This window comes from Lissotriton helveticus, chromosome 7 (assembly GCF_964261635.1).
Source record: "Lissotriton helveticus chromosome 7, aLisHel1.1, whole genome shotgun sequence".
In the NCBI taxonomy this organism is placed as follows: domain Eukaryota; kingdom Metazoa; phylum Chordata; class Amphibia; order Caudata; family Salamandridae; genus Lissotriton; species Lissotriton helveticus.
In genome coordinates this window covers 718469954-718486102 of record NC_136068.1, presented here as the reverse complement: position 1 = coordinate 718486102, position 16149 = coordinate 718469954, and the positions used below count along the sequence as shown (strand labels likewise).

At 47.2% G+C, this 16149-nt stretch overlaps 1 protein-coding gene across 4 annotated transcripts in view; it reads left to right on the top strand.

The window, feature by feature from the left end:
• Positions 1 to 16149, top strand: part of RBM27 (RNA binding motif protein 27) — an 870586-nt gene that overhangs the window by 814495 nt on the left and 39942 nt on the right. For all 4 annotated transcript variants that reach the window (XM_078653046.1, XM_078653045.1, XM_078653044.1 and 1 more), the window contains one exon: positions 7689 to 7799. In XM_078653046.1, the coding sequence (XP_078509172.1) occupies positions 7689 to 7799 (111 nt within the window). The remainder of the gene's footprint in view (positions 1 to 7688; positions 7800 to 16149) is intronic.

The window sequence follows — 16149 nt, the reverse complement described above, 5'->3', positions numbered from 1 at the left end:
GTACAGAATCTAATACTAACGTGTCTCTTTCAGATGCACAAGTTACTACTAGTGTAACGATATATCTGTAAGAGACATTAGTTAGTATTAGATTCCTTACCGACCCACCCATCCTCCCCGTTCTGCGAACCGATATCTAGGGTTAGGGTTACCCCCTTTCAGGGCCCTAGTTTCAATGGCACCAGTGTTGGTTTTTAACATGGCTCTGCGTTTCTGGCGCGGAAAAGCTGTGTCTAAGAACTGACGTCAGCACGTGGAGGCGGCGTCTAAGTACTCCGACGACGTCATCACGGCGCCGACGACGGACGCGGAGCCGCAGACGACGCCTACCGACGCGCAAGGGTACTGCTACGCAAAAATTTCCGGATCCAGTCTGACGCCTGGGGATATTCTAAGGTAAGGAATCCAATACTAACTAATGTCTCTTACAGATATATCGTTACACAAGTAGTAACTTGTGCATCCAGTGCACTTGTTTGCCTCGTTATCTTCTGGACAGGCTGGTGCGGAGTGGTATATTGAGTTATGGTGTTTGTTGCTTGAGTGCAGACAGCCTCGTCTTTACCCATGATTTTAAGTGCATCCCTAGCCAACTGACCTGGACATAAAGGATAGTCGCCAACTTGTCACAGCCAGGGCCAAGGCACAAACACTGCTGAATGTGCACTCTCTGAACCTCCTGGAGATGGGGGTGGGGGTGGTGGACAATACGCAGCCGAACAGGATGTGTGATCACATGCTCTCTTCCATACTATAACATGCTGTACAAGGTTCAGGGTCCAGCTACCTCTCATTGGTAATCAGCAGGCTGTGTATTTGTGCAAGTGCCGGGTTATCCTGAGATTCTTAGGGAAGAAGGAGGTGTTCTCAGTATAAACAAAAAGCACGGGGGCCGAATGAGTCCCTCAGCCCTGCTCTGAAAATATGAAAACCGCACTCCTGAATTAATCAAAATGCTAGTAAATCTATGAACCATTTCTTGAATGTGAGGGAGTTCCCTGCTAGGGGTTGTGCCCACAACCCTGTTAGTGAAACTGCTCTGCCGAGACCTGGAGACATTCAGGTCTGCAGGGTACTCAACCTGCGTCCCTAGGGTTTCTATAGAACTAATCTGATTTGTGCAATACTCAAAGAAAGTGTATCCTTTGGTTTTAGGTGAAAATAAACAGCAAATAATCACTCAATGTTTTAGTGTTCATGTATTCTGAACAAAATGCTACAATTCAAATCTTACTCATTAAACATTCAAAACATGTTAGAGAGTGAAACAGAATGAAATGATATAACCAAATATTAACAAAAACAAATGAGAAAAACGCAATGCATTTCGGGTTCCGATGAACCCTTCATCGGGGGTTAACTTGTGCTTAATAAAATCTTCTTGATTTCAGGTTCCACGCTCCTGACACTGAAATATGAGATGTTATCATTTAAGTCTAATTTTACAATTAAGAAATTCACCATACAAACAAGTTTGAATTTACAAGATTACATGATTTCTTAGAATAGGCACCTCCGTGAAGTGTTGACGAATTGTGAGCAATTTGTGAAAAGAAAAAGAAAGAGGGTAACGTGAACGGTACAAAGTTCCTATTTCCCATGCTCCCGTCTAGAGTTCCCCGGATTTAACCCGTTAAAAGAGTGAAGTTTGGGGGAGGAGCCAAGCCGGCGACCGTGATGGCCGCCTAGGGTCTCAGCTCCGCCGACCGTCTTATCCTTCACGCTCATCCTGTAATTTATCCTGAACCCGTGCCACAATTTTGCTACGGGGAACTGACGCTGCCCCCGGTGGTGTGCTCCCGTGCTTTCTACCAGCTGTAGACCCGGAGAAATGCCCTCGCTCGGTCTCCGGCCCCGAACAGACATGGACCCGAGGCTTCGGGTGAGCATGATGGCCGGCCCCTGACGCAGCCACGGTGGCCATCTGCTGCGGGGCGGAGTCGGCCTGCCGGAATGAGTCGACTTACTTGAAAACACCTTCGCCGCAGCTATCCGGCTCACCGAGTGGACCGAGTACTTGCGTTACACCATTGACCCAGGTGTTCATATTTCATCTTTTCCTGCCCGTGTGCCGCTCGGACACTCTTCTTCTTCCTCCCGGTGTTGTTTTGGGCGACGTCTTGGGCGTCAGGTACGCTGGGCCTGGGTATTGAGAACTCTGGTGTGTGATAGCCGTCCTGGCGTCTGCTGAGTCTGCTTCCACGCTAACGTATATTGCGCCATGGAGTCTGCCGCTCCTTTGGGCACGGCTCGACCGTGCTTATGTGGGCGACGGGATGGAGACCGGCTGAACGCCCTAGAGCGCAACGTCCTGCTTGCTGCATCTCAGCCGATCGGGGAGCTACCTGTGAGGAGGAGTGCTGCGGCTCATGGCTGCGTGGTGCCGCCAGGGATCGGGGATGTTATGGCAGCGCTTGGTGCCCTGCATGTCGCCCTTGATTGCATCGCCCGTGACCTGGGGAGAAGGCTGGACGCCATGACTTCCGCTGCGAGACACGCTGTGCGGGATTGTTCCCGTGTGCGGGGCACTGGGCCACATCTTGCACCCGGGCGGAATATACTGTTTGCTCCAGCGGACATGGCGATACTGAAGTACCGGGATCACACAATACCCTCTGGGCCGTCTGCTGCCGGTAAGGAGGGACCCCGGGGTTTTGGCTCTGCACCCTGGGTGGGGACTCGGCTCCGGATGCTGCTTCCGCCATTTCAACTGTGGATTGATGGGATGCCTCTCCCTCTTCTCCCGGACTTGGTACTATTGAGCCAGTTATCACGCACTGGGGACTTACAGTCGTGCAGGGTGCTTTTTCACACTGACTTTGACTTCACATTCTTGTTCCCGACCGACTGTCGTAGGCAGCCCAACGGATTATCCTGGTCGCCCTGGTCTCCCGAAATGCCCAAAATGGCGGATGGCCAGCTGAACTTTGTATCTTCAATTGATCGTGCGGGCCAGGGCTAAGGGTGCTTTGGTGCCTTCTGGTGTTTGTTTGGCCGGTGACAATGTGGGACACGCTTCTACTGGTATCACGTCTAGCGTCATGTGGCACTGTATGACTTGCATTACTGTATGTTAATTGTTTACTATTCCCAGGATTGAACCGTGTGAAACTCGCGACAACTCATTAGTATTTGAAGGGGTCTTCATGATGGAGGGTGAGGGTTTGAGCTGCACTGGATTGGACATTGAAGCAATGTTTCTTTTGTCTTTGTTGGGTAATATCTATGGGGGCGAGAGGGAGACGTGGTTCTGAGTATTTGCTTTCTTTGTCTGCTGTCTGCGGGATGGGCTCGATGCTTCTGTGGTGCCGGGAATCAGGCGGGATGTTCCTTTTTCTGATTGTTACTCCCCTACGAAATGTTTCTTGATTTGCTATAACTTGCCTAACGTTCCGGCATGGGGTGTTTGCTCTTTGCCGTGGGATGGGAGTCAGGGAGCTCGTATTGATTTGTTACATTCTCCTCCTCCATCTTTTTTCCCTTCCTTGGGGTGTAGTTTAGGGGGCGACAGGCACGCTGCTAGTGGGGTTAGGTCGTAGCCAGCGGCAGGGGTGTAGGGTGGGGGGGGGGGGTTATTTTTCCTTTGTTATTTTCTATGCCCGTTCTATTTTCCCTTTTCCTTCTTCACAAGAGCTGTGTGCGTATTCTCCTGATTCTTCCCTAAAGTGTATTCGGGTGTCCCATGTTTGCTCCGTATGTCCTGTACTTCGGGTGGGCGGGTGTTGTTGATGGGTGATAGCTGTCAGTGCTGTCCAATTGCCTGCTTCTGGTTCACGCTGCATTTGATTTTCTGTTGCTTATGATTGTACATTATTTCATACCTTAATTTGCCCGTCCACGACTGTGCTGAAATTAGTTTGTTGACACCCGACATATCTATGTATGTTATTCCTCTTGTGTTATAATAATAAAAAGATTTATAAAAAAAAAAAAGAGTGAAGTTTGAAATTGAACCTGTTTAAGTGTAACAACGTGGCAAAAATTGGACCAGGGACTAACTGACTTACTTACTCGAGAATGATCCGATCCGCTGCCCCTGCGGACTAGTGTATGTTGAAAGAACATCAAGAAAGGTGAAGACAAGAATAATAGAGCATAAAAGCACAATACGCAACTGACACACAACGTCCAGCCTGGCCCCACATTGGCTACAAGCGTCACACAACATCCCACAGCTCAGATTCACAGTTTTAGAGCAAATAGAATTTACCAGTGGTAAGGATCACCACACTCTAATATCTAGAAGGAAAACCTTTTGGATAAAATACCTGGGCACTATGAGCCCGGGTGGTCTGAATGATCAATATGAACTTTTATGCTTTCTGTAATCTAACTGTCTAACCTTACATACTCTAGGCGAAGCACTCTATCAATGTGGTACTCATTTGGAGGTATAATGTTATCTCTCTACTCATCTCTTGTGACATGATGATGGTAATAACATGATGCATTTTCGAACTATAATGATTACCTCATCGGGTCTCATGCATTTCGATGAGTAAGAATGTTTGGTTACTATGAGAAGTTTTATAAGTATTTTGTAAAGAATAGGCACAACCACTAGTGTTTAGTTCCTTTCTTTTCTGTTTGCACCTTACTTTTATCACCCTCGTATTCTGAGGAACTCAGGCCACTTTTTTTTAAATCCCCTCATTTAATATTCCTCCTAGAACTAGGACGCAGTTGGGCAGTAGATGGCCGCATGAACCTTTGACATTTTACCACTCTCACTTTTCAGCCGTACGCTATAGCTGACCCCATTTGAAATTATTATCCCATTACACTTTAGCACATGTAAATATCCAGCATTACATTTGGAGACCTGTCAATTATGACAAAATGTCCCCGTTGGTCCTCGAACTTCTGTTTAGACAGAAACTGTCCATGTGCACGATTGACATCAGATTGTCAATAAAGTTTTCAACTTATCTTGAAGTTCCTTTTTAAAAACACGAGCCGTTCCTCGCGCCGGATGTATACACCGGAAGTCGAGACACGGAAGGAATCAGCGTTGTGTAACGACAGTATGGAGATTCATCAGGTAACCACCTCGTAGAAACCAGTCAGCCTAGTACTCGATATCACGACAATTTAAGCCCCCATAGCTAGCGTAACTTTTCATTTCATTACCTCGCAGCACACCTTGGCGCCAGGAGACACCAGTGGACTGTGTACGAACAAAGGCATCCACGGGTAAGCAGCGGACAGCACTTTACACGTTTTGCATATATTTTTTTATAGCCCCCACCACAGGAAGAGCGTTTGAACACTTATCACCCTAGCGAATAGCGCTCCACTAACTTCACTGGAATACTGTGACGCTTCAAGTGAGAGAGTCCTAGGTAAGCTGACATGGTGATTTACACTGGTTCAGCCCACCAGTGGTTTATATAAAAGTAACTATGCATTGCTGCAATTTCCCCTTTTTTTCGTTAGTTTATCGAGGGACCCACCACATCGTGACGCGACCCTTAATGATACAAGATCACTCCAGGCTCATTCTCGAGTGAGTAAGTCAGTTAGTCCCTGGTCAAATTTTTGCCACGTTGTTACACTTAAACAGGTTATATTTCAAACTTCACTTTTTTAATGGGTTAAATCCGGGGAACTCTAGACGGGCGCATGGGAAATAGGGACTTTGTACCGTTCCCGTTACCCTCTTTCTTTTTCTTTTCACAAATTGCTCATAATTCGTCAACACTTCACAGAGGTGCCTATTCTAAGAAATCATGTAATCTTGTAAATTCAAACGTGTTTGTATGGTGAATTTCTTAATTGTAAAATTAGACTTAAATGATAACCTCTCATATTTCAGTGCCAGGACCGTGGAACCTGAAATCAAGAAGATTTTATTAAGCACAAGTTAACCCCTGATGAAGGGTTCATCGGAACCCGAAATGCATTGGGTTTTTCTCATTTGTTTTTGTTAATATTTGGTTATATCATTTCGTTCTGTTTCACTCTCTAACATGTTTTGAATGTTTAATGAGTAAGATTTGAATTGTAGAATTTTGTTCAGAATACATGAACACTAAAACATTGAGTGATTATTTGCTGTTTATTTTCCCCTAAAACCAAAGGATACACTTTCTTTGAGTATTGCACAAATCAGATTAGTTGTATAGAAACCCTAGGGATGCAGGTTGAGTACCCTGCAGACCTGGATGTCTCCAGGTCTCGACAGAGCAGTTTCCCTTAGCCCTGCCCCAGGACCAGCAGCAGTGGGGCCCATCTGTACCAATCTCAGAGCTCTGCATGCTCAGCGAGCCAGCAACACTTCCTCGTCTCAAGGCCTCCTCACATGGCGTCCACAGAAGGTAAGCAAAGTGGTCACCATCGGCTTGCACGTCCTGGCGTTGAGTCTCCTCAGCACCCCGGGGAGAGCACACCAGTTGAAGGCGCTCTTGAAGTAGCCATCATCCGCAGTATATAATGCACAGACCGTCACACTCCTGTGGTGTCTCGCAGACGAAGGACTAGCGAGTCGCCCCCACCCCACCTTCTTACTGGCTCTTGGGCTCCTTTGAGAGACCTGTGGAAGTGTCGGAGCCCTTGAGGAACTACCTTTGACGGTGGCCTTTGAGAAGGATTTTTCTGACTCCCGTCTGCTGTGATCTGATCCCCTCTCTGGCCTGGGAGAGCATGGTCCCCTACAGGGAATGCTTGGTCGGTGCGGTGACTCCACCTTTCTAGATGGCGGCTGGGAAGCGAGCTACGATGAGCAGCTGCTAGCAACAGGCCTGGGTTGCTTTGTCCCTTGCAGCGTGTTGCACCCGGTGACAACTGCTGCACCTTCTTGGCGGCCCCGGTTGAAGTGAAGACCCAGGTGTGAAAGACAAATAAGTTATTTACTGAGCAAAGTCTGTATCCTTGCCTGGTTTGATTGTTCGAGTTGTAATACAGCAAGTAGATTAAACATGAATTTAATGGGAGAAATAGACTAAATGGCTGAACGAGCTTGTATTAGCAAAAGCACGTTTGGTTTTACAGTGATTGCCGTCTTGAATTAAGTGGCCTGCAATATTGATGCTGTATAGAAAATTGTACTGAATGTTTGTCTGAAATTATTGAGACTGCCTGTATTCCTATTCTAATTGTTTTTTAATGCCAAATTGTATTGCATTTTAACAACACACACAGAACAATAATTGACAAAAGTATTTTAACTGTGATAGAAAAACAGGCCAGATATTCCCAAACCACCCCACATGTCCCCTGCAATACCCCCAATAAAGTACATTATTAGTTCCCAGTTCACGTCTTTTAAACGAAACCCCAGAGGATTGTACTTCATTGTCAATGTGAGCCGTGGCAGTCAGTACTGGTGCCAAGACTATACCATGGTAATATGTAAAATGCCGCCACATCTTGGGGTGTTTTTGGGGGTATCTCCTTGCCTGGAAGATGGCTATCTCTAGACACATAGTTCTCTATTGCTTTCTTCCAAATCCCCCCCACCCAGAGGTGGTGTAGCTGCCTTTCCTATTTTGGCAATATCCCTTTTTGCTAGGGTAAACCCCAAAAATAATAGATGTCTCTTATAACGGTTCTCAGCTATCCTCTCTGGATTATGCATAAGAATGAATTTAGGTTCTATTCTAATATTTTAAAAGGTTTTCATAAGACCACAGATGCTTGAACACACAAAGTGTACTACAGTAAAGATTTCTGGTTCATTTTTAATGCAGGCTGCCAACCAAGGCTCAAGATTCAGAGGCCGTAGACTTCAAGTGTCCTGGCATAAACCGAAAACGCCCTCCATTTCCACTGAAACAGAAGAGGAAGAATCCAAGGAGGAGGTAAATGGATAATAGCTTCTTAAACTAAAGAGAAAGGCTGGCTAAGTTATTCACGAGTTGATTCTTTATGGAAATATGATGTACAATAATCGATGCATGAGGCATGCACCTCCTTTCCTTCCTTAAAGTCTTCATATGTAGTCCATTATTTCCCACTGATCTTTGGTTGCACCTTTTGAGATGATAATTTACATCCACTCAGCAGTATCACAATGGTCTATCCTGTATTTCGGACACTGCCCAAATGAAATTATGTAAGAAAACCCTGTGTACAGCAGCCTTACTCTAAATGTGACATGTATATTGGCGGTCTTTTTCAGTAATGCCAGTGATGGCGTTTGCTTCCTTTTCAGCCACACTCCCTATAATTGAATGTGTGCTTCTCTTACCATATTCTGTGGCACTGCTTTTAACCATTTTATATTTAGAAAACAGCAAGTCCGAATGAATAAGCCTAGATAGATAATTTTCCATGGCTTGGACATTAAGCTGCTGAGTTGATCTTGGAATTACATTTCACATCTCACATTATTAGCTTATGGAATGTATTAATTATCATATGTTTCAGTTGTTAAACCTTGTTCATGGAACACATTTCTAATATTTATTTGCTCTAATCAGTAACCCACTTGACACGTAAGATTTATTTTAGCGCACCCAGATATTAGCCATCTGCCTTCAAATCTTACTCTTGCAACCAAAAAGGTATGTCTGTCTTCGTCCAATCTGCAACCCTGGTTTCTGAACTGATTCCTGTGATAGGACGAATCCAGGATGCTTTCTCTAGCTGGGTGCTAATGCTGTTGGACTTGGAAGAATGGAAACGCCAGTAGATATTCAGGATGCGTACTGCTTTATGATCACGTAGGCACACAGGAAGAACATGCAATTTAGGGCAGGTTCTAAGCATTGCCAGTACCTAGTACTTCCTATTTGGTTAATATCTGCACCTCAAGTTTTCTTAAACGTGATGGCAGTGCTAGCAACCTATCTCAGGCAAACGGGCATAGCGGTTTACATGTATCTGGATGACGACTCCTCAAAACCTCTTCTCTTGACAACTTTATTGATTTTCAACTTGGGGCAGTGCTATATATAATCCCACTTTAAACTTTCCCTCCACCACAGAGGATAACAGGACATTCAAAATATTGTTCCCATGTTCTAGATGGGAGCTCAAGTGCTGGTCCTGAAGATTCTCTGCTTGCTCTGTCTGTTGCCTTCTTGCATCCTTCTGGTCAACATGCGCTCAAGTTCCCAGATGGCCCTTTATTGGTGCCGCCGAACAATGGTTCCTGAATCAAGAGGCCTTGACTAAATTCATTGTGATCTCTAAAGGCACTGCAACAGAACTACTTAGGTGGGGAACAGAAGCCTACCTCTATCGAGGGAGGACCTTTTGGCCCCCATCAGAAGTGACCACAGTGGTAACCGATGCCTCCGCATTCAGTTGGGGTGCTCATCTGAAGAACCTTGAGATCATAGATCCTTGGTTTCCAGAAAATCAGAGATTACACATCAATGTGCTGGAAATGAGGGCTATGTGGTTGGCGTCCAAAGCTTTTCTCCCTTTCATTTGAATTCAGTCCAAATCTAATCTGACAACATGACCATAATGTCCTACCTAACAGCAATTACTTGATGGGCTCCTTGAACACCAGAGCTGCCAGACAGTCATTGTCATCTTGCCAACTATGAGTGGTGTGCTCATACTGAGATAGCACAAGATCTTTTCATTGTATGGGGCATACCTCAGGTGGACTCATTCGTAACTCAGACTAGTGCGAATTGCTCTAAATTCTGCACCTTCCAGTATCTATTGCAGGGAGTTTAAGTATGTGTTTCAGTGATGTGGAAATCTCCTCTTCACTACATGTTTCCTCCCATACCTTTTGATTCCTCAGGTTTTGAGGAAAATTCACCAAGATTGTTCTCATCACCATGGATTGGCCTAGAAGGGTGTAGTATACAGACCTATGGCATCTCCCTATAAAAGCCCCTCTTAGACTACTGCTCAGAGAGGGCCTGTTGTCTACATCAGGAGGGCAGATTCTGCCTTTAATCTTTAGAGCCCACTCCTTCATGGGTGGGGATTGAGTATCATAATCTGAGCACCTTTCAGCACCCACCTGAATCGGTGGATGCGATCCTTTCTCAAAGTCGCCTATCTGCCAAATCTATCTATTCCGGAAGGTGGAACAAATGTTTCTTGTTGCACTAAATTAGGAATAGATAGTCTTAAATATCCTCTACAATGTGCTACAATTGATACTGTCCTTAGCACAGCAACACAACGTATTAGCATAGGTGACGAGAGATCTTTCAGCCTTAACTTTTTTTTTACCTGCTAGACCAACCCTCCCTGATCACATCTCCGGTGGTATCAAGATTCCTGAAAGAATTGACAAATGTATACACCAATACCATTCATTATGCCACAATGGGATCTTAACATAGTACTGATGTTTCTCATTGGGACTCCATGCGAGCAGCTGCACTGTCAGATAACAGTACTTACCCTGAAGACAGGTTTCTTGTAGCCATTACTTTGGCTTAAAGTATTAGTGAGTTTCATACCCATTCTATACATGCCATTCAGGTGTGTTTTCCCAGGCAAGTTGATACTGTGAACTAAGACTGCTTTCCTATCTCAGGTGGTTTCCCCATTCAATCTGTAACAATCAATCACACTACCAGCCTTATTATCTGCCTCTGCATCTTTCTAAGGAAGCGGAACAGCTGCTCAGGTTAGACCTTAGAAGAGTGGTAAACTTTTGCATCAAACGTACCAAGGACATAAGATTAGATGACCAGCTGGTCATTGGTTACACTAGTTGCAAAAAGGGTAAAGCAGTTCAGAAACTCACAATTTCTAATTGGGATATCCTGTGTATTATAATCTGTTACGTTTTGGCAAAAAAAAAAGTCCTCCTAAAGGAGTAAGAACTCATTTCAACAGCTTCAGCTGGGTGAGTACCTACAACACACATATACAAAGGTGCAATGTGGCCATTTCTGCACTCCTTCACCAAGCATTGTAATTTGGATTCTAAAGTACGAAGAGATGATCACTTTGCCCACTCTTCATTTCAAGATTATCTAATCTTATCTTTTTCTCCACACCCTCCTCATTCAAGTTATTATTTAGGAATCTGTTTGAGGTGAGGAACATGCAGGTAAAAGTATCTGGCAGAGGGACGAGTTACTTGCCTTTGGTAACTGTCTGTTCGAGGCATGTGGGCTGCTGAATTTATATCTATGCATAGATCGCCGCCTAGTGTTGGGTCCGGATGATTGCACATTGTTGTCCTGGAAGAGTCTTCGAAGTATCACGAGATAGGTGGCTCCTCCCCTGGACTACAGTACGCATGGGCATCCCCTCCATGCTCAGATTGTTTTTTTCCGCCATTGGGCTCGGATGTACTTCTTAACTCAAGTTCGGAATATATACGAATTATTCTTTCTCGAGGCCAAAAGGCCTTAGGGGCGTCGGTATTGTCTTTCGTTCGGTGCCTTTTACCTTCCAGTTCTTTGAACTAGACTTCGGAAGACTTTTTTGCCTTTCGACACCAAAGGCCCATCGACGATGGAACGGAGTCCGTTCAAGCGCTGCCCCGTCTGCAACTCTAAATATCCACACATCGACGTGCACCCGGTGTGTAACAAATGTCTCTCACCGGACCACGACGAAGACAGATGCATGGCCTGTTCGAAATTCAGGTCAAAGAAAACTCTCCGTCTTCGACGCGCTGCACGACAGTCGGCGCGGGAATCGGTGCCAGACCCGGAGAACATCTTCGATGGTGACGACGAAGAACATGTACAAGAAGAGGATCCGGAGCACTCGGATCTTGCGTCGGAGCCAGACTCCACCTACAACGAGGACGAGGAAGAACTCTATGTCCATGATGAAGACATCGTCGAGGTAGGAGACGACGTACAACCTATCGGAGCCGTCGATGACGACTCAAGCGAGGAGCTAGGCCCAACCGCAGTAGCGGGCCTCATAAAGACTCTTCCACGGGTCAGGTCGAGGCATCGCCGGAAGGCCTTAGCCAAGATCTTCAACACCGTTCTCTAGTCCCGCTTCAAGGCCCGACTAAGAACATTTCCAAAGAGCCATCGGTCGATCGACCACACTCAGTGGAGAAATTGAAACCGAAACCAAAAGACACCAAATCGAAACCGACACTGGATAAACAAACCATCGGCTCGACGACTTCGGAACATTCCAAGTCGAAACGTGAGCTCGACCCCTCGGGATCGAAAGGGGGGCGTCGAACCAAGGATCGGATCGACTGCGCCTGTGTCTGCAGTAAAACACGTCACGCTCCCGTCGACGTCGACTTCCGGTTCCAAAGATGGCGGCTCTTCTGAAGGACTCGAGGCCCAGAAGACCATCGATCCGAAAACAAAAAAGCCACTGTTGGTCAAAGCCTTCGACCCGAAGCCGAAAGTTGGATCGAAAGACACTACCGCGTCGAAGCCCAAGGGCGTTCATGCTGCGCAGCAACGGCTCGAATCGACGCACGGACTCAAACGCACTGAGCTGTCGAAGTCGGTCGAATCAAAGACACCGACTCCATCGAAGAAGATCAGTCCGGCGCCGATGCTTACGGCGCCGATAAAGTTCGGACTACCCCCAACAGCACGGCCTAAACCTATTCAACATACTCAGGCTACCGACTCCTCCAAGTCGACGTCGGTTGCCGCAACCACTCAGCCTCGGTCGGAAGACGTTGTGTTCCAGCCACCGTCCCATGACGACCAGTCAAAACTCTACATCGACTCCGAATCGGGTCGACTCACCATTTACAAGCGTAAGATCAGGCCTGAAGCGCCTATGGAACATTATAAGATACCACTGAAGAAAAAGACTCTACCACCTCTCCTGTTCTTTATGAGCCCATGCAATCATATGCTCAGGACTATACCTACTCTCCCACAAATGTCACTGAGGATGTGGAGGAAGGGGACAATGAGGACCAGTTTAACTATCCCATGGATACTGATCAAGATGAGTCCCAGCCGTGGGCTGACACTGTGGACCCTGCTGAGCCACACACCACCCCTGATACTCTTTCATATGCTATCAAGCCTTCGCCTACTGAAGATACTGCTGCGTTCAACGCACTGATTGAGAGGGCGGCACATAACCATGACGTAGATATGCACGCTGACCCAGTGGAGGAAGACTTTCTTTTTGATACGTTCTCCACATCAGAAAGGTCTATAAAAACTCTGCCTATGCTCAAAGGTGTGCTCAAACATGCAAGTGACATTTTTAAAGAGCCCACTAAAGCAAGGGTGGTGAACCCAAGAATTGAGAGGAAGTATCGGCCTGCGCCCGTGGATCCTACCTACATAAAGGGCCAACTCCCACTGGGCTCCTTAGTGGTGGCTAATGCTCGCAAAAGAGCGAACTCTCAGACAACGGATGATGCTCCTCCTCCGGACAAAGAGTCCAAGATCTTAGAGGCCTCTGGAAAACGTGTGGCAGCTCAAGCTGCTAATATTTGGAGAATCTCCAATACCCAGGCCCTGTTGGCACGATATGACAGGGCACACTATGACACGTTAGAGCAGTTACTGCAACACCTGCCAGATGCTTATAAGGAAGGGGCAGAAATGCTTATACAAGAAGGAAAGTTAATCTCCAACGCGTCCATTAAGTGCGCGTTGGATGCAGCCGACACAGCAGCTAGGGCCATAAACACTAGCATTATGCTCAGAAGGCATGCCTGGCTCTGCATCTCTGGATTTAAGTCGGAGATCCAAACTACCCTGCTCAATCAGCCAGTATACCCTGACTTCCTGTTAGGTCCGGAGGTGGACACCACTCTTGAAAAGATTAAAAAGGACACTGAAAATGCGAAATCCATGGGAGCTCTGCAGTCTCAGCAGTTCAGGGGCGGTTCCTTTCGTCGCTCCGGTAACAGGGGAGCCTCAAGAGGACAAGCGGCGCAACAAGCCCAATACACCAAGGGGGGCACACAAACCACCTATAACAAGAACAATAGGGGTGGATACCGTGGGAACAGCAGCAAGGGCAGAGGACGTGGAAATAATAATACCAGATCCTCCGCCACTAACAAGCAGTGACGTCTTGTCACTGCCCCCCGACCATATAACACCGGTCGGGGGGAGAGTCCAGCAGTTCCTGCCAGTCTGGGAAAGCATTACCACGGACAGGTGGGTGAGACAACTTATACAACACGGTTATTGTCTAGAACTGACCTCCACTCCACCCAACATACCCCCAAGGCACCGTCCTATGTCCGCCGAGCACATGCACTTATTGCAGCAGGAAGTCATATCCATGCTGCAAAAAGGCGCCATAGAACTCGTCCCTTTAGAACAGCAGGGTGTACAGGGGTGTACTCACTGTACTTCTTAATCCCCAAAAGAGACGGGTCTCTACGGCCCATTCTAGACCTCAGACCTCTAAACCAATACATCCTGTCAGAACACTTTCACATGCTAACGTTACAGCAGGTTCTGCCGTTGCTCAGTCAAGGAGATTTCCTAGCAACATTAGATCTGAAGGATGCCTACTTCCACATTCCCATTCACCCCAGTCACAGGAAATATCTCAGGTTCACCATCAACAACCAGCATTACCAGTTCAAAGTCCTGCCTTTCGGGGTCACTACAGCCCCAGAGTGTTTACGAAGTGCTTAGCGACAGTAGCCGCGCATCTTCGGCGGCAACACATCCATGTCTATCCGTATCTAGACGACTGGCTTGTACAGGCAAAGTCAGCCCAGCAGTGTTCCGACCACATGTCCCGCACAATTCACCTACACAGTCTGGGATTTTCGCTCAATTACCAAAAGTCCCATCTTCAACCCCCACATGTACAGCAGTACCTAGGCGCGGAAATAAACACGCTCGCTGCCACAGCGCAACCAAACTCAGCGAGAGTCAACAGCATGCGAGTGCTCATTCAAAAATTCAGGCCACAACACTCACTCCCGGCGCAGGTGTTCATGCAACTGATAGGCATGATGGCCTCCTGCATCTTTATAGTCCCCCACGCGAGGCTACACATGCGTCCGCTTCAGGAATGCTTAGCACGCCAGGCTCAAGGACGGCTGAAAGACCTAGTGTTGGTGACCGGTCGTGCATACAACTCTCTGCATTGGTGGAACACACAAAACTTTTGCAGGGGACGACCGTTCCAAGAGCCTGTGCCACAGATAGTCCTGACGACGGACGCATCTCTCCAGGGCTGGGGAGCGCATGTCCTCCACCATACAGTGCAGGGACTATGGACACCGCAACAGCAGAAAATGCACATCAACCTACTAGAACTGATGGCAATCTTCATGGCAATGAAGGCATTCAAGTTGCATCTCTGCAACAAAGTCGTGTTGATCCGGACTGACAACATGACTGCGATGTATTACATCCAGAAGCAGGGAGGGATACACTCCCCACAATTGTCACACCTAGCACAGTGCATGTGGAAGTGGGCCATTCTGAGGAACATGTTCCTCATGGCGGAACACCTCCCAGGCAAAGACAACCAGATGGCGGATCTGCTCAGCAGACACAGCCATCAAATGCACGAGTGGGAGATACACCCCTCGGTGCTCCAGCCATATTTCCAGCAGTGGGGTCATCCAGAGATAGACCTCTTCGCCACACACGAAAACGCAAAATGCCGCGCCTTCGCCGCCAGGTTCCCACACCCGTAGTCTCAGGGCAATGCGATATGGATGAACTGGTCGAACAAATTTGCGTACGCCTTTCCTCCAGCACCACTCATACCGCTGGTGGCACGCAAACTGAGGCAACACTCCATGACGCTCATCCTGGTTGCTCCAACGTGGGCACGACAGGCATGGTACACCTCGTTCCTAGAACTCTCCGTGGTGCCCCACCAGCGCCTAAGACTCACTCCCAGTCTCCTCACTCAGAGCCATGGAGACATTCAGCACCCAGATCCGCAGCAGTTGAGCCTTGCAATATGGCTCCTGAGGTCATAGAGTTTGGCTACCTACACCTGCCTCCTGACTGTATGGACATCATAAAGGAGGCTAGGCGACCTACCACCAGGGCCTGCTACGCGGTGAAATGGAAGCGTTTTGTCATCTATTGCTCCAATAATAACATAAATCCACTTGATGCTTCCACGCAAAACATCATATGTTATTTGCTGCACCTGTACAGGTGTAACCTAGCGTATAGTTCCATCAGGATACAGTTAGCAGCAATAGCGGCTTATCTTCAAAATAGACAGCACCTATCCCTCTTCAGAGTGCCAGCCATTAAAGCATTTATGGAAGGACTGAAAAGGGTCATTCCTCCAAGACACCCGCCTTCGCCAGTCTGGAACCTCAACATA